The 25,099-nt window shown below is 48.0% G+C and overlaps 1 protein-coding gene across 1 annotated transcript in view; it reads left to right on the top strand.

The window, feature by feature from the left end:
- Positions 1–25,099, top strand: part of RABL6 (RAB, member RAS oncogene family like 6) — a 50,471-nt gene that overhangs the window by 11,048 nt on the left and 14,324 nt on the right. The window contains exons 3-9 of the mRNA XM_088527994.1: positions 216–263; positions 6,565–6,617; positions 8,116–8,207; positions 9,080–9,220; positions 10,140–10,245; positions 15,706–15,809; positions 24,362–24,696. Coding sequence (XP_088384120.1) covers positions 216–263; positions 6,565–6,617; positions 8,116–8,207; positions 9,080–9,220; positions 10,140–10,245; positions 15,706–15,809; positions 24,362–24,696 — 879 coding nt within the window. The remainder of the gene's footprint in view (positions 1–215; positions 264–6,564; positions 6,618–8,115; positions 8,208–9,079; positions 9,221–10,139; positions 10,246–15,705; positions 15,810–24,361; positions 24,697–25,099) is intronic.

The raw sequence follows: 25,099 nt of genomic DNA, 5'->3' as shown, positions 1-25,099 counted from the left end.
TGGGGGTACATCTTGGTTCTTTCATGGCAGGCCTTCTTTAAATTGTGTTTTGTTTCTGTTTTCTAAGTCGCTGGGCGTTTTGTTAGCTTTCCTTTGACATTGTTGTTACTTTGGCACTATTTGCTTTGGGTTAGGTGTTGAGTAGAGGAGGGCAGGTCTGCTCCATCTTGCTGAAATGCTCTTTCTAACATTTTTTGTTCTTTTTGTGCTTTTAGCCACCGATGATATCGTTAAGGTTGAAGTCTGGGATGTAGTCGACAAAGGTAAGATCTAGAACTTCCTTAAAACTTCCTTTTTAATGCAGATTATTTGGACTTTTTAATTTGGAGTTTAAGTGAAATTCAGAAATACCTATTTACTTGCACTTTCTTCAGAAATAATAATAGAGATAATAATAGAGGGGAGGCGTCTCCTAGATGGGAATCTTTTTTTTTTTTTTTTTTTTTTCAATTTGACCTTCAGATGAAACCCAGAATTCAGAAGCCTGAATGACTTCTGTTATTTCGTATGCTCTGTGATGAATGCAGTAGCCTGCTTCTTTGTGTCTTTAAATTGTTTGAACTGCATAATAAAGTCCCTTTCTTCCCCTTTATATTTTTATAAACGTTTGGACAGCTACTGAGTTCTTTGTTTGGTTCCTAAAACTTCTTGCTGAGCTGTTTTTGAAAGCACCAATATTGTTAAATTCATAAAACGTTATCATCAGTGATTGATGTACACAGGAGGGAAGGATAAAAGAAAAGTTAATTACTTAAATCCAGTTAGAACAGAATGCAATATTTTTAATCCTGAATCTTTTCTAAATGTTTAGCTGAGGAACGTTTTAAGATGGTTTAATACGCTTTTTTTCCATTAGTTTCCACTTTTTGTCAGGTAATAAAGTGCTGTTTCCTAACAACAATAGACATCTCTGAAGGCACAGTTGAACGCAGTGCAGATGTTGGGGTTCAGACTTTATGAACGAGCACTTCTAACTCTGCAGGTTTGCTCCTTGCTTGAGTTCCTTGTGGTCAAATCTGATGACTACATATGGAAGCTTGATATTTTATTTTATTTTTTAATATAACTTTCGTGTTGTTACCCTTTCTGCAGGCTTAACTAGTACCTGTGCTGGCACCCATAACCCCAGCAGGACTGTAGGGGAAGTGGACTGTGTTTGTGTGCTGCTTTAGCAACTTAAATTCATTAGCACGAAAGAAAAGGGAGATGGGGAGTGTGAGAAAGGGAGAAAGTTTTTCTGTGTGTGTGCATGTGGCTAAGTCATATTAAAAATAGTAACAGTGGAAAGATGGTGAAAGATAACAGCTCTAGGTCAGGTTCATAATGGAGATTTTAGGTTAGACCTGAGTTAGAAGTTTTAATATAAAATCATGGGTGACTTAGTTTTTTTTATTTTTCCCCTTCCCTTTTAAACCACCCATCTTTTACAGTGTATCTAAAACCTGCCTTAGACCAGGATTGCTGCTGAAGTTAGGTGGGTTTGGGTTTGTCTTCCAGATCCTAGGAAAACATGTGCAGGGCTGCAGAACACCATCTGTTTTCTCACTGCCTTGCAACTTGGGTATGAATTGAGAGTTGATTTGGGAATCACGTGTTTCCAACGCTTATTTCTGTGAATAGCTTCTCTGAGCAGAATCATGGTCTAAAATACAGAGACTTGTCTTTTTTTTTTTTTTTCTTTTTTTTTCCTCCTTTTTCTCTTTTGACAGAACATTTGGTATGTGCAGATGTTGATAATGGTTCTTCTGATCCATGTCCCACTGTCAAAATTTAAATCTGAAATCTGGGACTGTTTCTCTCCACTTCATATTTGAGATAAACCCTAGTCTGTTAAGAGCCCTAGTTATGGACCACAGACACGTCCTTTTTATGTAATTTACGTATGCAATCAATGCACTGTAAAAATTCAGATTATCACGATCAAACAAAATCAAATCGTTTCCCAGTGATGCACTTTGCACATCCTTGATAAATACAGCTTGCAAAAATGTGCCAATTAACCATTAGGAACTTGTTTCATATCTGAGTTTCATCTTAACGTTATCTCATGACAGTTTTGTTCTTCTTTCTGTATGCTTAGGACAAAAAATCCTCCTGTGTGATGCGCTTGGTGAGAGTGACACCACCCTAGCCTAGACTGTGTCCAGTGCTGCTGCCGCGTAGTGCTGATAAAATCTGACCCTCCTCCTGGCCTTTCCTGCGAGATCCCGGCTGATCCTGGCATATTTAGAGTCGGGAGGCATGCTGCATTCGTTAGGCTGGATTGGAAACCGCAAAAATGCGTGTTCTCAATATGCATTTCGACATACGCTGCTTCCAGGCTAAATTTATTTTAACCAGAGTTTCACTCATTTTGAAAGAATTGAGAAATGTATTTAACTAAAGTGAAAGTGTGTATTGAAAGCCTGATATTATTTTGCAAGAAACTGAGGGCGATGTTTAGCGGGACTGTCTAAAAAGCAAAGCCATAAACGGCAGTTTTCAACTTCAGCCTTGTAGAGCAGCTCGCGCTCCCCGCGCTGCGCAGAGCTGCCTTCCTCGCGTCTCCGCGTCCATGCGCACGGGGGAATCTGGGGCAGTTTCCTATTGCTGCGCCCTAGAAAACCTCACTGCAATTTTGGCAGTGAAGTCCAGCGTGGTTTTACTAAGTCATGTTTTGCAGTGATTCTGCCTCCTGGTGGGTTCTGCAGCTTTGGTTCCCCCCAGCTGTTTTAGGAACACTGGGAACAGCGTTTTGGCCCTGCCTGGCTGGCGACCCGCTGTTCTTTGTTCAGGATGCAGCTGCTCATCTGGAAGTGAGGGGGAAAGTTGAAAGCATTAATTGCTAAGGCAGTAAATGCAGGGAAGCAGGAGGGCATGCTCACCCCGACGTCCTTTCCCTTCTCTGTGCCGCATGCAGGGCTGCTGGAGCACGGCCCTATCTGCACCTTGCAGGGCTCCTTGGCCACGCTCCGAGCGTGGCTCGCTCCACGATGACGCCATTCATTAAAATCTTAGTGAGGGCTTGTCACCAACTGTAGATTGTATTCAATTTTGTCCAAGACATGTGGTCCTTTGCTGCCCTTGGCACTAACAGTGCGGAGAAAAGATACCTGTCTGCAAGAGTCACAGTCCTGACTCATCTTTCTGCTTTGCAGTGCATTGTGTAACTGATGCGGGCCATAAAACCAGAGCAGATCCTCAGTGCAAAGGAGTGAAATGAAATGAGGTGCTTGGAATTCAGGTGATTCAGGACTTAAGGTCTCACTTGTAACATCTGCTGTTTGGGCTCATCTGTCCCCAGGCACAACTGAAGGGATCAAGTCACATTTTTTCCTTTTCTGTGGCTCCTAAAATAACCTAAGCCCTTTCAAGTGCTGACCAGTCTTCTGGCATCGAGGAGCAAAGAAATTCCTGTAGAATTTAGGGCACTACTAGAAGGTAATTTGATTTCAGCTGCTGCCACCCCCGAGAATAAGGAGTTATCAGCATTGGTCAAACAGCACACGAAGAGCCTTGTTTTCTGATTGAGGCTCCCAGGCCTCAATGTACCTCGTGTAGCCTTAAAAAACACCACCTCGATCATATCATCTAGGTTGCTCACTCTTCATCACACGCCTGCCTTTAAAGCCGGAACCGCATCTTTTTGCTACATGTATCACGTCTTCATCGGGCCCATCGTGCAGCTCTGCTTCCCAAAATAGGCCCTGTGCAGGAGTATGTGCACACATGCGCTTTCCAGCTCCGCCGCTGCCTCACACGTGACCTCCTTTGCAGCAGTGATGAGCTACGTGTATCTAGAGCACTGAGAGGTATTTTGAAGTGATGCTCAACAGCATAAACAGGGCAAGGGCCGCGGGTCGTGTGTCCTGTTTCAGAGCTGTAAATATGTCCGTGCTCGCAGGCCGCTGTGATTACTCAGGATGAGAGAGATCTGTCAACGCTGAGGAGTCTTGGCTGAGTATTTGTGGTATTTGTGGTTGTTTGGGTTTCTGTTTTAGTACTAGAAATTCAGGTCAAGTCCAGCATAATTTATCAGCAACTGGAGAAATAGTGAGATCCTGTGATTCGGAGGAGCCAAACAAGTCCCGCTGGCTCGAAGGGGGAGCGGCTGCAGCTGCCACCCCTGCCGTCGCTCCAGGGAAAACCAGAGTCCCCCCTTGAGCCTCAGGAGGGAAATACTGCAAGAAAGTGGAAAAATCAGGGTGAGGACGGCTGCTGTTTTCCGCTGTCAACAGTAAGATGACAGCAGAGCTGCACATGTTTTAGAAATGTGTGGTTTTGCAATGACATTGAAAGTGTCTGGGAATTCAGGGCTAAAATCTACTGCTGTTTTGTGCAGTCCTTGTATTGCTGCTGTGCCAGGACTGCCCAGCCTGAACATTGTGACACAGCTGTTTTTTCAAGAAAATGCCCCAAACTTTTGTCTTTTTTTTTAAGCTGACACTGACTGCTTCACAGCTAACAGGTGATGAGCTTGACCATCATACTGAATGTGGGTTGCAAAGTACAGCAGGAGAAGTGTAACCATCTCCCTAATTATTGCTAACAGCAAAAACTGCTTGGTATGAATAACTAGTATAAATTTCCTCTAAGCAGGAAAGCCCTACAGCATTTCAACTTTCCAGAATGACTTTCTATTTTGTCGCCGTTTACCCATGACCTGCCTGCAAAAAGAAGGAAACACTTTCTTCTTTGTTGCCTTTTATTTACTAGAGCTATGAATTTTGCAGGTAGCCACTCCAACTCATTTAATGAACATGAATAGTCAAAGAAGGATTTTTTTGTCCCCCAGTTTGCAAATAGTTTATTAAAGAGTCAATGGAGGTGTGCTGTGGGCCCATCCAAGCAGTTACACACATTCTGTCTGGGATGAGGAGTTTCTAGGAGTTAACAATGAGGCATTTGAGATCTTTGCCGTCCCGTTGCAATTTATTTAATTTGCCAGTATTTGGGCTAGAAAATTACAGAGCAGAGTTCAGAAGTATAGTCCTTACTTGCTGTCTCGAACACCTGGAAGGTATTTGAGGTCTGTAAAATATGACTCTAGGCCTTGCAGGGCTCTGCAGTGCAAATCGTTTGGTAAAGCCCTGGGAATCACTGCACGTAGCGAGTTTGAACAACACTCAGGGCTGCAAGTTGTTCCCAGTGTGTCCGCCCTAGACTCATTGGGTGCTGGGTGACAGATGTGCCCGTTCCTGCTTCCTGACGCTCCTGGGAGCCTGGTGAACACCCCCAAACGGGTGGCGTTGGCCAGCTGCCCCTCAGCTGGTGCCAGGTCCACGTTCCCTGGCTGTGCTCTGCCCGCTGCAGAGGTGCTGCCGCCTTTGAGGCCGGGCAACACGGGTGCAGCGGGACTGGCGAAATGCCCCGGCCCCAGGGAGGCTGAAACCTCCTTTCCAAGGTCTCCAACGCTGCCTCCTTTCCATGGCTGCTGAGCCTGGGACCATGGGTGCTTTAAATTGTCAGTACCTCAACTTCTGCAGCGCTTATTGAAGCTGTAAAAACCCGGGGGAAGCTTCAGCATGCAGCTCCTTAGAGCCTGTTTGGAGGGGCTGGCTGTTTTAGCAGCACGGTCTGTGTATGTTCAGCTCTCCTTTTGCTGAGAGGAGCGGCTCTTCTCGAGGAGCCGCTGCGGCTGGCGAGGTGTTGCTGGGAGCAATGTGCTGCAAGGGCATTCAGAGGCACGGCCACCTTCCCCCAGCTACCTGGCACTGTGCTGGCATGCCAGGGTGCCAAGCTAAAGGAAAAAGAAATAGAGCCTGGATTTTGGCTTACTGTTGGGGTTCGATCCCTTTCTGTGTTACTGATGTGCCTGTGGGGCACACGTGGCCGCTTTGTTTTTGAAATTTTTGTTACTTTTATATTTGAAGTTAAATAGTTTTTCACCATTTAAAAGAAGAGCATTTTCTGTGAGGTCACTTTGCTCAGGACCAGAAAGGTGTCCTTTAAACCCGACAGGACTTTAGTGCGCGCTGCAGAGGAGATGGTGAGTGGAAGAGCGACCCGCGACTCCCTGTGGATGGGTCTGTGGCTGCAGCCCGGCAGGGCTGTTCTCTGCAGGACGTTTCCAGTGTCTCCTGCATTTCGCACGTCACCACCCACACTTCCTTTGGGGCAGCTCGTAGGGCAGCCCGAAGCGCCCGCGGGGCTCGGGGGACACGTTTGGTTACAAGGCCGCCCGCTTCAGCTCGGGGCAGGAGCTCAGCAGGGACGTTGAGCAGTTGAACAGTCCAGCTGTAACAGCTCCGGTATATTTTGCTTCTTCAGCACTAAAGCAACAAAAAGTGCAGCAGATCAGCTCCATTTGTGGTCAGAGAGTGCCCCAAACCCATATTCTTCACTTCATGAAGTGAAGGGTTCCGTTCAAGCTGCCACAGGTTTTCTACTCCCCTTTGCCTTGACCAGACTAGGTGGTTTTCCTCAGCAAGGCCTGTCCCACCTCCCCTCTTATTCCGCCTGCTTGTGGTAGAAGTTGGATGTGCTTTAAGGTCGTGTCTGGAATGCCTGTCCCCGGAGACAGACCCATGCTGGGAATCCCTGCCCCGTGTAACGCATTTGTCTTTTGTAACTCTTCTTTTTAAGGGAAATGCAAGAAACGAGGGGATGGTTTGAAGCTGGAGAATGATCCTCAGGAGGTGAGTCGCCTTGAGTGCAGGTGTTGCCCTCTTAAGGGGAGGCCTCTCCGTGCACTTTGGTTGATGGGTTCTGCTGGGCAAGCGCAGGGAGCTCCCATGTGGTTCTTGCGCCGTTGCCTGTCTGTTTTATCTCTCTGTCCATGCCCTCCCCACTGCTCTCCTGCTGTTTTCCATTTGGTTTGCTGGGAATGAGGCACCCCAGATACTTGCACTGTAGTTCTGTGCCTGCTTGTGCGTGAGCAGGGTCAGGAGGTCCCTTTGTAAAGGATTTGCCATGAGCTTTGAACAAATTAAAGCCATGTTCTCCAGCTGCTGCTTAAAACTAGTGTAACAATTACCGTTTAACACTCTCTGGAAGGCAGAAGATGAAGGGGCAACTGAGGTGCCGTGCAGTATGTCAGAGTAAGCAGTGGTTCCTCACAGCTCCTGCACAAAGGTGTGTCCTATGGTGGTTCTGCCGTGGGACAGAGTGCCGTGAGGGAGACCTGCCTGCCACGTTTCCCAGATTGCATTTGAGCTGCTGATGCATTTCCATAGTGCTTCTTGCAGAGCTGTGCTGTTTTATCCTCAGGAAAAGCCAGCGTGAAGGCCCTCGATCAGGGGGTTTCTGGTGCAGCTACCCCAGAGCGTTACCGCTCGGCCGCGGCGCCGCGTGCCGGGGCTCGGCGCTCACTCGAGCACTTCGTCGGGGTCGACAGGCTGGGCCCCGCGCGGAAGCAGAGCCAGCGCCGCTCCTGCGCGCCCTGCTGAGCACCCCTCTTCCAGGGCCTGTTCTGGGCAGTGAGCGTGGCTCTGTCCAAGGGGCAAGTCCTCCTCGATGTGTGAGGTCAGATGAGGAGAATTTTCTTTAAAAACATTCTCCTGCTGTGGGCAGTAAAAGGCAACAGTAAGAGCAGTTATCGCACCGTTGCCTCCCCCTTCGCAAACACGGGTGCGTTTCTCACTCGGGGGAAAGGGAGGAGTGCTGTTCCATGGGCACCAAAAAGCAGGAGCCTTGTAGATGAGGGACCAGGATTGAATTTTGCAAAATTGCAAATGATGAAAAGCAAAGTCAGCTGCTAAATGTTTTTAGCTACAGAGAAACTCATTAGAAAGGAAACCTTGGCTTTATGGGTCGGAAGCATTCAGAGCAGAGTCAATATTGGTGTCCGCGGAGGGAGCGAGTGCTGTGTGCTCTCTGCGGTGTCCTCTAGCTGTATGTGGAGTTACGTTGTCAAGAAAATACTTGGTGTCATGGAGGAAAGAGCAAGGGTGGGTTGTAGCAATTAGAGAGGTGGGTTTTTTTCCAGAGAATTTCACGTCTTTCACATCCTGTTCCTGCAGGGAGTGAACCCGCAAGCCACATTGTTTAAATGATAATGATGTGAAATACACTGATACCTTTTATAGTGGTGTTGCTTTAGAAATTTTGCCTATTCAACACTGTATTCATGGTGTTCTGTGCAAGCCTGAAGCTGAGCCAAGTTACTTACTGCTTCTTTTGCCTTTATTTCCTCAGGCAGAATCAGAAATGGCTCTGGACGCAGAGTTCCTGGACGTCTATAAGAACTGCAATGGTGTCGTGATGATGTTTGACATCACCAAACAGTGGTGAGACATCACCTGGCTCGTGGGCAATCCGGCTCTCCTGTGCTTAACCACACACACAAAAAAAGCCCCTTGAGATTTCTTGCTGGCCTCCGAAGCTGGTTTTGTACCACTTAAGCTAACAGCTTTATCTTCTGGCATGTCTTTTAATACACTCCCCTCTTGGGCATGTTTTGAACAAGCAGTTTCCCTGGGAGACTGTGGCCTGCAGCTCCTGCTACTCCGCTGCTGAGACCCGATAATTAGCCCTGTTGCAGATGCAGAGTGCGCTGGGCATGGTGCAAATCCCCAGCTTGACAGAGCAGAAGGGAAAGGGAAGGACTAGTGAGCAGTGGGGAAATTCCCAAGAAGACAGGTGCTGCCATGGATTATTTAGAGGCCATAAATTGCATAAATATATAGAAATAATGAGCGATTCATTTTGTGTCTCTGGTGGGGAGGATGGGGAACGTATAGAAGCCAGAGGGAGGTTAGGGAGTGGCTGCCTCTTTATATCTGAGCTTGTGTTTTGCTGGTTTGTTCACGGGCCAGTGAGCCTGTTGTCAGCAGCTCTGTCCAAGGGGCAAGCATCCGCAGCATGTGCTGCCCTCCTCATGGGAGAGGTCTGGGAGAAAGACTATGGCAGGAGGTGCTGGGTCTCTAGTAGCAGTGAAGCACTGAGCTTCAGTTGCCTTTCAATAAAGAATGGAATAATCATATTTACAGTTAATGTATTCTTCTGAGAGGGGCAAAGAAGCAACAGTCTTGGAAAGATTTCTGAAATTCTTTTCTAATTCTGTTTTTTTTTTTTCTTCTGTGGTTTCGTGCGATGAAGCTGCTCACAGAATGATCTGTTTCTTCCCCATTTGCTTCTGTCTGGCTCTCCTCTGGTGCAGGACGTTTAACTACATCCTGAGGGAACTTCCCAAAGTGCCGACCCACGTCCCGGTGTGCGTGCTTGGGAATTACCGTGACATGGGGGAGCACCGGGTCATTCTGCCTGGCGACGTGCGAGACTTCATCGACAACCTGAACAGGTACCCGAGGGTGGCACCACCATCCCGAACAGGGAGCTGCTCTCGGTCAGAAACCACAAAAAAAACGTTACCACTGCTGTGGTTCTGACGTGCATCACATTCATCCCACCTAGTGCCTGCCAGCACGTGCTTTGCAGAGCTGCTTTGCCCAAGAGATCATGTTCTTTTGGGATAGTCCTTGTGTTGCAAAAGAATCTCCCTGAAACCCAGCTGTTCTCTACACAGTCCTGCTGCAAGGCAGCCATCGAGGGCAGCTGTGATCCTCCCTTTCCTCTGAGAGCATCTTCTTGCAACAGTGACTGGGCGCAGCCAAACCATTTTCCTCCCTGGCCAACCCAGCAATATTTTCCCTAAAATTGGGATCTGAAGCTCTCTACTATTTAATTTTAAATATGATTTATTGATCAGGATTTATTAGATTGTACCTCTTTTGCTTTATGGTTTTAAATGTATGGTTATAAGGCATTTTTTTTTAAAGTCTCTTGCTTGTTCATGCGTGTATCAGGCACACACAAATGGCATCTGTTTTAAGGCTCGATTTAGTAATGTCATTTCTTTACAAGTTTATTTCTGTACATGGCAAGTTTAATTCCCAATGCCCGTGCTTGAATAGGTGACTTAATTTAGGTCTGTTTGTGATATTAAAACAAAATCTTTACTGAGAAATGTCCCTGTATAGCCCTGAACAGCAGCAGCTTCGTTCCAGCTTTTTCTGCCACCTTTCAGGAGGAGCAGGATCTGCATTTTCTTTGTAAACAGAAGGAGCAGTCCCTAGCAGAAGGCCTTGTCAGCCTACAGCTAGGCCTGGGGGGCTGGCTTGGGGATGTGGATTGCTCCTGGTGCATAATTCATCACGTGGTTGTGTGCAGTCCATGTCCTATGTACAATTTTCTTCTCCATACCTATCTGTTTGAGACAGGCCACCTGGCTCCTCATATTTTCGGTATGCTGAGTCTTCCATGAAGAACAGCTTTGGCCTCAAGTACCTGCACAAGTTCTTCAACATCCCCTTCTTGCAGCTGCAGGTAAGCAAAAGAGGATATCCCTGAGGATGGGTGGATGGGAAAGAGTTCGTCTTCCCTGTTTCTAAGGTGGGAATTTGATATTTTATATATAAATATATTTTATTATTATTATTGTTAAAGGATCCTGAATAGATTTTTCTTTTCATGAATGTGTAGTCAACAAAATTATATTAAAGCATTGAATCTGTGACTTAGACATGTGTCTGCTTGTGCAAGGGCTGCTCTTCACTGTGTTCACAAATGCCCACCTCTGTGGAAAGTCTCCAAAGCAATAAATACCATGGGCAAGAGAACTGCATTCAGTGCTGTGGACCAACATGTTACATCCACATATATATTAAAGTCTATATTTAAATTTCATGTTACTAGTCATTTAAAACTCACTTAAGAAAAGACTTGCTAACAAGATGAACAGCTCAGAGACAACAGTTTGCTGAAAACATTACCCTGAGATGGATGGTAACTGATCTGCTTGGATCCTGTACACATAGATTCAAGTCTCAGATTTCTCTTATACAACTGAGCTTCCTTTTGGTGGGATGAGCGAAGATGCAGAAGCTCAATGGGCAAGAAAGGGTGAAATTTGTATCCGTGGCCCTTCAGAGGGGCTAGGGAGAGTTGTGAGGGGCTGTACTTCTGTACCATGGGTTTTCATTGCATGAAAAGATCAGGCAGTTGGCCTGGGTTGTCTTTCACTAGAAAGTGAAATGTCTGTGTGTATTTTTGTATGAATAATCCTTGCTGAAATACTAGTTCAGAATAAGCTCGTGTATGTTAGTGGATCTGACCACATCTTTGGTCTGCAGAGCGGATGCGTTAAAATGCACTAAGGTAAGAAACCTTAGGGTGCAGCAACCTAGTGAAGCAAATCAAATGATTTTTGGAGGAGGAAGCTGTAGAAACCTGACATTTAAACCCAGCTTATTGCTTAGTGGAGAAACCATAAATCTACCAGGGTGGTGTTGGTCACATAGTTGGTTTACAATTTCAGTACCTATGGCAAAGTGGTGTTTTGTAGAAATTGTGCAGAATAATTAGTTTCCAGGTTACAACTGACATTTCAGATTTGTAGATCTTTCTTCTCTGGAAGATGTTGAGAGGAGACAAAGAAATTAGTACAGACTTCCTGGCAGACTTGTGTCTGAAAGCTGCTTACAGCGATACTGTTAATGGTCAATATATGCAATGATTTTCCTAAATATAATCATAAGCAGGAAATACTGAGGCATTTGTGGTTCTAGGTTTGTTTGGGAACAGCTTTAGGAGGAGATTCTTAGGTGACCTTTCACTGAAATGTGCAGTGAATAATTAAACAAGATGTACCAGTCTAAAAACTGCTAGTGGTGTCCTTCAGATAAGATAATCAGCCCCAAAGCCAGAGAATTTCTCAGACAAATCTTGGGCGTGAGGAACGGCAGAAAATAAATCCGATGTAACCTTTAGTTGTTGGGAGTATCCAGTGACTGCTGCTTGGGGACATGCGGGAGGTGGGGTGACCAACCTGCGTTTATTCTCCTGTCCCGTGGGCGTTGGAGGTGGCGGTGGAGGTGGTGCAAAACACAAGGTGCAGTTGCCACAGACAGGATTGGCCCTTCAGAACAGAAAACTGAAAAGAGTTTCCAAGGAACCGTTCAGTCCCCATGATGTGCAAGAGGCAGTTGGGGTGGACACCTGCAAATATGTTTGTGCTGTGCTGGTGTCGTGACAGAAAAGGCGGCAGTTGATGAGCTTGTCCCATGCCCAACATTCAAGAGGAGACCAAATGGAGCTGTCTGGTGTTTGCTTTAAAACAGTGGAGCCCAAACTAATTCCTGCAGCTCTCATAACCTGGGTTTCAGGCAGGTGCTTTTCCATACATTCTGTTTAAAATCACAGGATAGGATCAGATACGAAGATGATTCCCTCTGAGAGGAAGCAAGTGTCTGCCCTTGCCATTTTCTGAGGAGAAAGACAGCAATTTGGAGACCATCAGCTGCTTCCAGCCAGGCTGTAGAAGCTCTGCTTGCTGTCAGACTTCAACCAAATTGCCCTATTTCTCCAGTGCCACGTGCGTTTTTGGTGTAGATTTATTAGAAGCGCTCAGGGCTATTCTGTAGCTGCTGGTTTGGTGGCTCTGGGCATGTTGCAGCTCCCGTCGCAGCTGGGAGCGTTGCCTCTGAATGCGCAGGGAGGCAGAGCTGCCTCGCTGGGCCTTACTACCAAGCAGAGCAGCAAGTTAAAATGTGTAGGAAACACACAACTGGATCCAATTCCGTGAGGAAGTGGATCATACCTCCGAAGGAGGGTGCCCCCAAAAGGAGTCATTTGCCTAACACTTTGCACAAAGTAAGGCTAAGGGAGAGGGCCTCTGCGTGCTGTTAAATGCACGTAAGGTTCAGGCAGTCTCACCCCATTTCTGCAGTTTCTCTGTGTTTCTCAGCCCCGTCTGCTGCAGCTCTCGGGGCAGTGGAGCTGCTGGCAGTGTGTGAGATGGCACCGTGTCCTTCGGCAGTGCCGCGGTTGGAAGTTGCACCTCGCTGCGTGCGTCTTAGGCTCTTGCATCTTTCACTGAGGGTGAAATCCATCCCTCCGGCATGGAGCCATCCCCGCAGCCGCCCGGCTACTCAATTATTTACCAGCTCGTTAGCAGGGGGGGATTCGCAGACCCGAGAAAGCCCAGGGTGTTGCTGGTGGCCCGTGTAAGGTGCCAGCGTGGTGGGTCAGCAGCTCTGCAGGGGCCTTCGCTGTGGAGCCAATTCTGCTGGCCTTCTGGAATGGCCTTTTCCCAGAGAGCGTTTGGAAGCAGCATTCAGCCAGAGCGCTGGTTGGCGGCATGGGATTTTCTCTGTTCTTTTGGGCCATTGCTAAAAATAAGGTGTTTCTTTAATATTTTAATATCAGCGTGTCAAAAATGGGTTTTAAAAATGATGTTTCAGTCCATTTTTAGTGCTAATTTTTGTGCCAAGTCAGATACATCCTACTCACAGTTGGATCCAGGCTCCAGATTAATTGTGATCTGTGAAAAGTAACACTGATTAGTTCATGTCTTGCTACCAAAGCACAAGGGAAGGCAAACCACTTGCTTGATAAAAAAAACCTCTATCTAGGTCTCCAAGATCAGCATTTGAGAGCAGTCTCCCCTCTGTTTCTGTTTATTTAACTAATTTGATCAGCATTTATTTCACTTTTATTTGCAAACTGATTGAGGACAAAGCAGTAGAAAATGTGCCTTTTTTTCTCTGGTTTCTGCTTCCATTTTATGAATAAAATATAAAAAGAGTGAAACCTATTCTGAAATGTCAACAGATACAGGAACCATAAAACAATACTTTAAAATCACTAACTACGCATTAGTGCTTCCCTTCAATTAAACAAGTTTAAATGTTTAATGTTTAAATGTTTTGCTGCAATTTCTCATCTGTATACAGCAATAAAGGGAGTTTGAGTTAGCTAAGGACTTCATAATTCTTTGTGTGTGCTGTAATTCAAATTTGCACCTGCATAGAGCTTATGAATTTGATGAATAAATATTGCCTAGCAAAGGAAAAATGGGTCACTTCACGCTCTGTACATGATGAAACACAATGAACAGTTTGAAAATGAAGAAGCCGAATGCCTCCTAAGCTATAAATTAGCTTAAATGATCACAGAAATACTTGCATTTTGAGAGAGGCTGTAGCTGCCTTTGAATTAGCATGTGTTAACAGTTGTCAATGAATCTGATCTTAAAAGTGTAATACAAAATAAAAATTATGTAAAGCTTGCTTGCTGATTTATATCATGGTGGAATCTGGTGTAAATCAGCGCGCTCTGTAGAAAGTTCAAGCTATGCTCCATCTACTTACTCCCTTGGAGAGCCTGATGTGGTTTATATAATGCACATGAGTTAGCTGGGTTTAAAGTTATTTTCCTTTTTCTATAGCTCCAAAGTTGTCATGTGTGTGCCATATTGCCATAGGTTGCCATATTGCACCTAGCACAGGAACAACACTCTGTTCCTTTATCCAAATGTTTGTTTTCCCATAAGGATTTTCTTTGGTAAATAATGGAGTGGTTTTGTGTGTCTTAGTCTAACAGGCTTTTTTTTTTTTTTCTTTTTTTTGCAATGAGCATGCGTGTTCTCATACGTGTAATTAATAGTTGACCTTGGCTATTGCTGCCAAACTTCCCGAAGTAGCTATCGTGGAAGGGGAGTTCAGCAGAGCAGTGCTGAGGATGAGTCCATTTTCCCGTGTTTCCCATGGGATGCAGCCTGCAGTCAGGGGCAGAGGGAGGGCTGACGCTTCCCTTGAGCATCATGACTGTGGAGTCCTGAATTTGGGGTGGGAATGGACTCCTGTTTTCAGGGCTCGGAGCCGTGCTGGGATGGCAAGCGGAGCATCGGCGTGCTGGGGTGGCCGTTCGCACCGAGGCCACCTCTGTCCCATGCCAGTGTCCAGCTGGGAGAGTGGTGGGGCCTTCTGAGGAGACGTGAAGGGGCTGTGGCAGAGGAGCCCCTACCGCTGAGCGGGGCCTTGCAAACAGAAGGGGTTAGTGCTGGCCGTGGGCCTGAGCTGTGTTCCTGTGGGAACGGCTCTGCGCTTCGGCATCGCAGGGCACGCGGGTCCCTGCTGTGCAGGAGGAGGGCACGGGCCGTGCTGGCGGCACTGTCCTTGCGGGGCCGCCACAGGGGAGCCCCTTGGAGCTCTCGTAGCCGTGCGGCCTCGGAGGTAACCTGTGTGGTGGCTGATCTCTTATTGCTGCCAGCTGGACTGGCCAGGAGGGTGGGCTGAGGGCTGTTTACAATTGATTTAGAGCCTTTTAAGACCTCACAACCCCTCCGTTGAAGTGCCTGTTCGGAAACCTTTGGAAATGTGAGACATGAAGGACCAGATTAAGCCACACTTTTCTGTGAGTGAAGCTAACACTTTTCATTTCACATTTGAAATGGACTGGGGTCTCTGAGGCAGTAACTGGAGGCTGAGGGCAGTAGCTTTTAAAATTGCACGGAACTGGTAAGACTGTGGTGACTCCTCAGCCTCTGCCATTAGAAAGAAAACAGTTGTGAGGTCCAGAGTCAGCTGGGTCCTGCTCCCCATTAGACTCCTTTATCTCTAGGAAAAAAATAGAAGCTCAGAATTGAAATGGTGCCAACTACTGCAGAGAGCAATTGTGAAGTTGTTCTCCAAACAAATGTAGAGATCTTGGGGAGATCTTGGGTCTGAGAATCACATTGTTATTTGTGTCCCAATATAGCACAGCTCTCCAAACAGGTTGCTTTCTTACACCCTTATTTTCTGGGTTAACATGTTTTTGTTATTGCTTCTGCTTTCCGTTGTGCTTCTGTACCTAAGCCGAACTCCTTTCCTTGGGCCAAAGCTCCTGTTTAATTCATTGCTGTGGGTCGAGTGGCGACACAAGATCTCGCTGCACCCTGCGGCACACAGAGATCTGTTACAACGAGCCCTCCTGCTCAGACCCAGCTTCTTTTCCTTTCCTCAGAGGGAGACGTTGCTACGGCAGCTGGAGACGAATCAGCTGGATATTGATGCAACTTTGGAGGAGCTGTCAGTGCAGCAAGAGACAGAAGATCAAAACTACGAACTGTACGTCTCTGAGCAATCCATTCTGTTTTGTTGCAGCCCAGGTATCACATGAATGTTGAACAGCCCCAGCCATAGCATTTGGTCACGTTTCTTTGGATCTTTTAAAATGGCACATTAGGTGACAACACCTGAGATAGAGGATGTTCTTTGGATCCCTCTCTAAGGGTCTGGTTCCTGTGGGCATGTGGTCTGTGGGAGGGCAGTGGAGGTGGAGCTGAGCATGGTGCTTGGAGGCAGCACGTGCTACAGGGATTATGGATAAGGGCACTGCAGCCTCTGATACTGAAACAGGATATTTTCTGTCTCTCTAGTGTACAGCACACAAGCTAATTCCTTTCCTGTTGGCTGTTGCATTCTGGCATATTGTGCCTTGTGATAGGCAGAAATTAATGGCTACCACATTGTTGTCTTTTGTCCTCTGTGAGTATTTCCAGATTCCTCAGTGCATTTCTGCTTGTAACAGTAACTAGTCCCTGCTCGCTTGTCTTTGTTCAGCGCTCAGGCTGCTTGATTTCCTGGATGAAAGGAGCTTTTGGCAGAGGTTGTCCTGCAAAGCCAGTACATCTGTAGCAGTGAGCTGCAGTCTGTTCAGATCTGTGTTGTTGACAGATGTTCCTTGAATTCCAGCTGTGAGGTCTTTATTGCAGTGATTTGCAAGCTTGAAAAATCAACCCCAGAATGAATTGGAAGGACATTCTTTACAGACAGCTTTATCACGGAGTTGGAATCAATGATTATGAAGTACTCATACCCAGCCATTTTGACTATTGCTTCTCAAACCAAGCTTTAAGTTGCTTAACCTTAGAAAGTGTGTTTGTTTTTGAGAGCTTTAAAAGCTTTACTGCTCTTTTGAGAGCTTTTGTATGCATATCTACAAAATAGTGGTGTTTCTAGAGTACTCACCTCACTGCTTTTCTACAGAGACCTGTTAGTCTCCTGTCTTAAACCTCTCTCTTGTTGTCACTGCTCAGAGGACTTGTGCAGCTTGTGCTGTCAAATAGTTTTCCAGTATATTTGTGTGCCCTACATGAGTGACGGAAGATACTTAAAAGAATCGAGACTTGCCAGAGTTCCTCAAGCTTGCACCAAAGGGTCTTGCTGCTCAGTCCCATGCCAATCTTACCCCCACATGAGCCAGTTCAGCTCTCAAATCTTTTAGAAAACTCTCCTTTCCTGCCATATCCACCTCTAGGTTAATTTTCTGCCCAATGAGCAGGTTGTGCTGACTCTGAGAAGCACCTGCTGAACTCCAGAATTGAAAAGAAGCAGTGGAAGCGTGGGGCTAGGAGAAACAGGAAGCGAGACAACCATTTAGCCCACATCTTGGTGCTTGGCCCTTTTCTAAACACGCTTGGAAACACGGGAGAGAGGAGGAATCAGGAATGCTTTCAAGATACCTGCCCTTGTCCCGTGTTGCAGAGCAGCAGGCGGGACGGAGGGCTGCAGGGGAGGGCTGGGACTAACTGCACTGTTTGCCTGTGTAATTGGCACAAGGCAGCATAAGAAATACCTGAGCCGGGGTACCTAACAGAAAGGGAACCATTCAAATATTTAAGGGAACCATTCAAATATTAAAATCAAAACTTCTTCCTCAAATTCTGATTTAGCAAGTAGAATGTCTTTCTATATATATATAAATATATAATGCATACACGTACACATACGTGTATATATATAGATGTATATGTATGTATATATGGAGCTGTCCAAATTCTCCTTTCAATTCTGCTACTGTGAATTTATGTCTGCATACAGAGCCCCATGTGCTGTGCTTTTAGTAAATAACCCTTCTTTATAGAAAGGTCTTAAAAAGGCACATTGTGCCCCCTGTGATGCCTAAGTGCTTTGACCACACTGACAAAAATAGAGCTCTACTTTAGGATGTTTGATTTTTTTTCTCTGCACCCCATCAAGGTGAGGGTCCTTCTGGTTCAGAGGTCCTCTCCGAAGCAGGTGACCTGCTTCAGTCTCAGAGCTGGGGAGCAGACTGCCCAGCCATTACTTGTTTTTATCCCTGCAGGTGCTGTTCAGTTTCTGAGCTCAAGTCTTTTAGTCCGAGTTTTGACTTAAAGGAATGAACGCACTCATAGGACAGTGAACTTGGATCTGGATGAGGTTCTGGTTCCTCCTAGACAGCTTAGGCCGTTGAACGGAGCATCCATAGCCACCACAATGGCACATGGTGAGAATTAGTTAGCCTGCAGTTGTGAGGTGGGTGTGCAGGGTCGGTGTTGGGGCTTGGGAAGATCCCTGCATCCCTGTGTAACAAATGCTCATCCTCTTGCTTTGGGATCGTCATGCTTAACACGTTACCGTAACCCGCAGCAGTTGTCCAGATGAGCACCCGGCGTGTCCTCCCCCAGCACTGGGCACAGCGAGTGGCACGGTGCCACGTGTAACCTCTGGCACATGTGAACAACACACATGTGAATCTCTTGTGCTGGTTCCTTGGATCTAGAAGGTGCTTGAGATGTTGCCATCCGTCGCGCGGAGCGCTCGGCGCCGTGAGGTGCCCACAGGCGCTCGGAGCTGTGGGCCGGGGCGCCGTCCGCCTGAGGCGGTTCCTGCTCTGTGGCGCTCACCGCTTTGCGCCGCCATCAAACCGGGTGGCTTCGGACACCTCGGTTATTTCACTCAGCCTGAACGTGGCTAGAAGCGGCTCAGTCACAATGTGACCGGTGCTAAATTTAGACCAAGGAGAACAAAAAGAGCACAGGAGCTCTCCATCCCGCCGTGCCTGGGTGCCTGAGGACGAAGCGTCATTGCTCCGAATGCGCGTCCCAAGGAGAACACGAGGTGGCACACGACGCTGCCTCTTCCAGCTTACATAAGCTACCCATCGGCAGCCGCTGGCTGGGTTTTCACCTATATAAAATGCACTGAGATGCTGCCAGCTCCTTCCTTGTGTTCAGTCTCTTCCAGCCACGTCTCCTCATCTACGTCCCCTGTGGCCTCTCAGGTCCTATATATTCTATCCTGCTAGAACCAGAAAATCAGATCTCCTCCCTTTTCCAGTTCCTGAATTATTATTGAACAAACAGCAATCTTTACTTGAATCTCTTTGTTCTAAGTTTGTACTTAGTTTGCTCTTTTTTCCTTTTTTTTTTATCTGTAGTTGTGTCCAGCCTATCGTCTGTCATGGAAAAACACTTCATATCCATTTTGTCTGTTCATGGAAAAATATTTTTATTTTTTTGGAAATTGCTGGAAGCTCTTTCTGCATATTTATTTTTTCAAGAACAATCTGCCAATGGAGATGTTTGCAAAATTTAATATACGTAGCTTTCATTAACTGTTTTGTTTGCTTGCATTTTTTCTGATGTTACTCCTTTTTTGATATCAGAACACAAAAATTAATTTTGAGAGTTAAGGAACCAACCTTATTTGAATTAGCATTTTTTTCCTCGAACTTCAGAAGAGAAAACTCAGGCCTCTTCAGGGACATGCTTGGAAAAATCCCATGCGATTGGGCCCTAAATGGAAGAGAGGTCCAAGAAAGCTGATTGATATCCAAGGCTCACCACTTCCATGCTCAAGAATGCTTCATCCCAAAGAGCAGGAATGTGAAACTCCTGGCAAAACTCAGATTTTTCAAAGGAAGTTTACAGAAGGTGGAAGTAGGAACAGGTCACTAGAGAGGAGTTACAGGGAGGTGGTTCCCGTCCGCAGGGACAGGGCCAGCAAGGCCCTGCATACCCTTATCCAAGGCCCTTAGCCATTTGGCACTTACTTTGAGAAGCTTCAGTTCTTTAAAACAATGTGATCTTTTGACTTGTAATCATGGGAGGAACTGTTGATAAGAAATTAATTTTCAGATTGTTCACTCCTAGTGTTTAAGAACACTTGAGCAAACTGTTAGCTAAGCTTTGCAGAAATGTGCTCAAGCAGTTGCAGCTCAGATTGTCTGAGATAGTCTATCTAATCCAAGTTTCAACTTCCGCAGCAAAATAATGTGTTCCAGGCTTCCCCCATGATTGAAGTCCAGTGTCAGCAGTGCCACACAGCTGTGATCCGTGCTGTCAGCTAGTCCTGAATAGCCAAACATTGCTGTCTGGATAGGGATGATGAAGTGGTCACTGCAGAAATGCACTTGCTTCCTCCTAATGAGGATTCTTATTTTGGGAAGCAGGCTCCCTGTGCTAGACAGCTTTATTTGCTACTCAGTGAGTCACTGCCTTTTTTTCATGCACTGAGCACAGCTCAGTTTTGCAAAGACCTTGGTACTGAAAAACATCCAACGTCTGGTAGAAAGACTTGCTGCTAGGCCTCTTCTCCCCTGTTCCCTGCTGTGACAGAGCAAAGGCCCAGGATCGCACTGAGAGATTAAACTGGCCATTACCCAGGCAGGAAAATGAAACCACCTCTGCTTTCTCTCCACCCTCACCGTCTCCATCAGCTCAGCTTGGTCTGAATCCTTCACTGCCCTCAGCGCAGTCCCTTATGTTGGAAGGGACTCTCGTCTTGGTGTGTTTTTGCATGGAAAATAAATTGCATCTGCACCTATCGTGTGCAGACCTGCTTCAGAAGCCAAAATCTCAGTGGTTGGTGAGAATGTCCAGGGGAAGAAGGGGTCAGCACGGGCCCACTCTCCGGTGCAGGACGAGGTTTGCGCCCCTGCCCGCTGCGCCTTTGGTGTCGAAGGGGAAAGCCGGGGCCGTGCTGGGAGCAGGGCCGTGCTCAGCAGGCCCCGCCAAGCTCGTGCTGCTCCTGGGGACGCCAGTGACCCTAAAGCAAACGAGTGGAAACCTAACCCGAAGCGCAGCAGGCTCAAATGATCAGGCGGAGATTATCGTAATGAAACTGATGTCTCGGGGCCAGTGCATTTCTTGCCAAACAAAATACACCTGAAAAAGCTATTCTGGAGCAGGAGAAGCAGGAGCCAAAAAGCTTCAGGGTGCTCCCGTCTTCAGTAGTAAATAAACAAGAACACAGACGGTTTGAGGAGCTGGAAGGTTAATAAGTCCTTTTGTACTTTTTATTTGCTCTCTGAGCAGAGCGACAGCAACCTCAGCCTGATGAATCTTTGTTCCCACAGAGCATGTTCATCTTCAAAATTGCATAAAAGTCTTCTTGTGAACAGGACCGACTGCCTGAATTATTCAGGGCTTTGGAGGATGTGAACTCATTATTCAGTATGAAATGGAAAGATAAAAATGCAAACAAGGAGCCCACGTGGCTGAGGACACGTAACTCATCTGGACTTGCATGGCGCGTTTACCATCTCTGAAACCCGAAACAGAGCAGATGAACCCAGGCCATCGCGTCCGGCCATCCCGTGTGTGCTCAGAGCCCTGGTGCAGCTCCGGAACACCTGCGTGTTTAACCATAACATTTTGAGTGGATGCCTTTTTGGAGGGCTGCTTTGGCTAAGGGCTGGCAAAAAGGTAGAACAGGGAACTCAGTAGACAGCTTGTATGGGATATGAGGAAAAATAGAGACATGTGGCAGGTTAGGCCTGATCTCTTCCTAAAACAGCCACCTTTGCGCCCCTGAAGAGTAGGTGCAAAGCCCCAGAAAGCCCTCATGCATTATGGAGTATTTCCAGAGTGTGGGGGCTGCTCAGACACCTCCAGTGTGGAAATTACTGAGCGTTTACTGGCAGCGTTTTCATGCACGCTGTTTTTCCACCTACCTCTTCCACGAAAGGCTTGGATTTGAGAGCTCTGCATCACTGGTTTATGCAGCCCACGTAAAACCAGGTCGGACCGTACTTCTTGCTCCGGTGGCATGGCACATAGTCCGGAGCTGGGGCCACGGATCCGGGGCTGGATGAGGGAGGTCATCCAGCACAGGGCTGGAGCCTTCTTTAGCACTTTGTTCGAACAACAGTGTGTCTCCTGCTGCTCCCCAGTAATCAGTTCTATCTTTCTACTAAAAATAGCTTGCTGTGCCTTGTTCTTGTGCCCTTCATCTAATATAGATAAGTGAGGCACAGGAGCAGGTGCAGAAGTGAGCCTGAATGTGTGCAACTCTCCAAACTAGCTGAGCTGGAGGGGAAAACAGCCCTCCTTTTACTTCAGTCATGTTGAATGTTTTCCCTCCAGCTCTTAAAATTCGTGTGTTTCTGCAGCAGAAACAGGTGGTAGTCACAGCCCTCCCTCCCTCCGGAGCTGGCTTTCTGCCCAGAACAAAGCAGGTTGTTCCAAAATGGGCAGCTTTGATAGTACAAAGTACAGTGAGTCTTCAAATACCCTGATAGGACAGTGTCCTGCACTTTACTGGTCACCTTTAAGCCCTCCTTGAGCTTCGTTTTCTGTCGTCTCGAATGGCTAAGGATTCAGTTTGTGTGTGCTGCATGTGTGACCCTCGTTCCTTAGCCTCAGTCCTGTCTGGATCTCCAGCTGCCTTGGCGGTGGCTGCAGTGTCCTGCTCGAGGACCTGGCGCCGCTGGAGTCCTGTTTGCGGGTGATCGGGGTGCTCGTGTCGGCAGGCCGAGCTGCTCTTGGAGCAAGCGTGGCCGGCACCGCGCTCTGCGGCAGCACGCGGCCTGTGCAGGCAAGGCTCCATGTGCTGTGGTTTAGAGCGTTCAGTTTGTTGGACAAGGGCAGCACCGTGGGTGTCCTTTCCTTGGCGTCGCCGCAGGTGTTTGCACGGGCTGTCCCGTGGCGCACAGAGCTGCGGCGGGGCCGTCTCCTCGGGGCAGTGGAAGTGCTGCTGGGTGCCTGCGACGCGCGGGTGCGTGAGCGCCTTCCTGCGCTCTGAGCTGCGACCCCGCGGAGCTTGTGCGCGCGGTGGCTCCTCACCCCGTTTTCCCTTTGCCACGTGACAAATCCTGCAGGGTTTTCGGGGGGCCGCGCTGCTGATCTCCGCTCCGCCCGGAGCCGCGTGCTGGAAGGCGCGAGGCAGCCGTGCTGCACGGCCGGGCAGGGCCCTGCGCACCGCAGCGCGACACGGCCCCCTTGGCGGCAGCGCACGGCCTGGCTCCTTCCCTGCTCCCCACGGGCCGTGTTTCATTGCAGCCTTCCGGTATGGAGTCTGGCAGGGGCTAGGCAAGTTTTTCTGAGTCATTCTCATACAGTGAAATTCTAGCCATTTGTTAAAGACTTCAGTAGACAACCTCTTGCTTCATATCATTTCTTCCCATGTCTGTTGCTCACGTTCGTCCAGTTCTTTCCGTATGTTGTGTCCCCTTCTTGGTTGATGCTGCCTCCTGCATTGTGACTTGGTGAGTGTATCCCTGGTCTCTGCACTGCTTCATTAAAATACTGAAATCCATCTCAGGGCTGACCTAGTAATTTCTCTTCCACCTATTACTGCCATCTAATGTTACTCTTTATCTCCTCTTTAGCCAGTTCCTTAATTAGGAAGGACTCCTAATTCACCAGCTTAAATAACAGCATGAGGAGGGGGTGAAGAGGCTGCTCTGAAGAGTTCCTCACATTACTGCTGACAAAATATACCAGTCTGTTTCTTAACAGTGCATTTGGTTGCTCCTGAGAGTTAGAATGATATCCCAAGGAGTCTTGAGTCTTGTAGCCTGTCCTGCTTCCTTTCTGCTGCTCCTTTCTGCCAGTAAAGGGCTCCCACTGGCCTGGGTCCCTGCAGGACAGGCTGGTGCTCTGGGCTGGAGGTGGTCCCTGTTTGGACACGCTCGTGGTCTGGGGTGCTGCTGAGTCTGTCCGTCTTGCAGAGGGAGGTAGTTGAACCCGTAACCTCCATGCACGCAGGAGCTCGTTAATCTTGGTGAAGAGGAGAGATCATGACATGATCTCTAGATTTTATGCACCTGACATGTAATTTTGCTAATCCTTGTTGTACGTCTCAGCTGTGCTGCATGCAGCAGATCCCCTTTGAGACTGTTTGACAGTGCAGGCTTGGCCTGTTACCGCACCCGTCTGGCAGGGTTTCTCTGGGTAACGCTTGTGAAAAAGCTGGTAACCATCCTGGCTGCAGAGCAAGGTTGCAGCAGGCTCGAACTTGGTTTCCTTTTTGAAACGGCAGAATGGTGCAACCCTTCCTGCTCTATGGGATTTAATGCTCTTCAAGTCAGGGAACTGGCCAGGACTGCAACTTGTTTCAAAGCTTCTGTTCCTTAGGCTCGTTGGCTGGGACGTGTGCGTGATGAGACTCGTAATTCCTGTCGGTCCTCTGTGGCCCTCCTGGAATATCTCTTTTCATTTAACAGCCAAGGACTCTCAGATGCTCTTGGCAGAAAGAAGAGGGTTTTGCAGTTATTCTGAGTACACTGATCTCTCCTGCAGAATCTAAGAATGTGCCATTCCTGTAGTTCTTTGTCCCTGAGAGATGCATGGCCAAGAGCTGACTTCAGGTTTTATTTTTGGCACGTTGCTGTGCTCTGTTTATGCAGGGAGTCCCCAGCATTGTTTCCAGTGCAGGATCCCTTCTGCAGTGTGGAGCAGGCTGGGATTCTCCGTGCCTCTGCGCTAGGTGGGTTTAGCTGCCACGGGTGAACTGGACCTGTTTGTAAGAGCGGCTCTGGAAAGCAGCCCTCTCAGCCTAGCACCTAGCCAGAGCAGCGTGGACTTGTGCTTCAGGGCTGTCCTAGGCACGTCCTCTCTATTCCTTACGTTTGCAATTTCTCTTCCCTGTAGCTTTCTTGAGATGATGGAAGCCCGAAGTCGAGGACACGCTTCGCCACTAACGACCAACGGGCAAAGCCCTTCCTCTGGCTCCCAGTCCCCCATCGTCCCTCCGAGCTCCACATCCACGGGCAGCTCCAGCCCGGGCACCCCGCAGCCCCCGCAGCCGCTTCCCGCCGTCCCGGCCGAGCCGCCCGCAGCGGCGGCCGTGGTGCCCGCGCCGGACGCCCCGCAGCCGCCCGCGCCGCCGGCCGCGTCCCCGGCCGCCGTCCCGCCGCAGAGGCGCAGCATCATCGCGCGGCTCTTCGGGACGGCGCCCGCGGCAGAGCCCGCTCCTCCCCAGCCAGGTGAGTGCCCGCGTGAGGCGTGCGGCCCAGAGCTCACCCATGGGGGCTTCTCTCTCACCCTCTTTCCTTCCCTGCGAGAGGTTGAGCACACAGGGCCCTGAGGAGCACAAGCCTCAGCACGTGCCCATGAGAGCCGTGTTGTTGCTCTGGTCTTCAGTCCTGGTCGTGTTTTGTGTTTTCTCTGTGCTGGACCAGTGAGGCTGCTCTTTGGACAGTGACTGGATGCCACCCTGTGCCCTAGGTGTCCCTGCCTGAGCAAGGGGTTGAACTAGGTGATCTCTAGAGGTCCCTTCCAACCTCCCCCATTCCGGCTGGCTGGAAGCTAGAAGGTGCTTGAGCACCCAGGGGATGACAGTAAAATATCTCTCAGCTTCTTACTGGGAATACATGTGTCTTGCATAGC

The sequence above is a fragment of the Tinamus guttatus genome, unplaced genomic scaffold (assembly GCF_059628265.1).
Source record: "Tinamus guttatus ecotype Peru unplaced genomic scaffold, ASM5962826v1 Tinamus_guttatus_pri_ptg000297l, whole genome shotgun sequence".
NCBI lineage: Eukaryota > Metazoa > Chordata > Aves > Tinamiformes > Tinamidae > Tinamus > Tinamus guttatus.
Note: the sequence above shows the minus strand (reverse complement) of the source record. Positions and strands in the feature narration are given on the sequence as shown.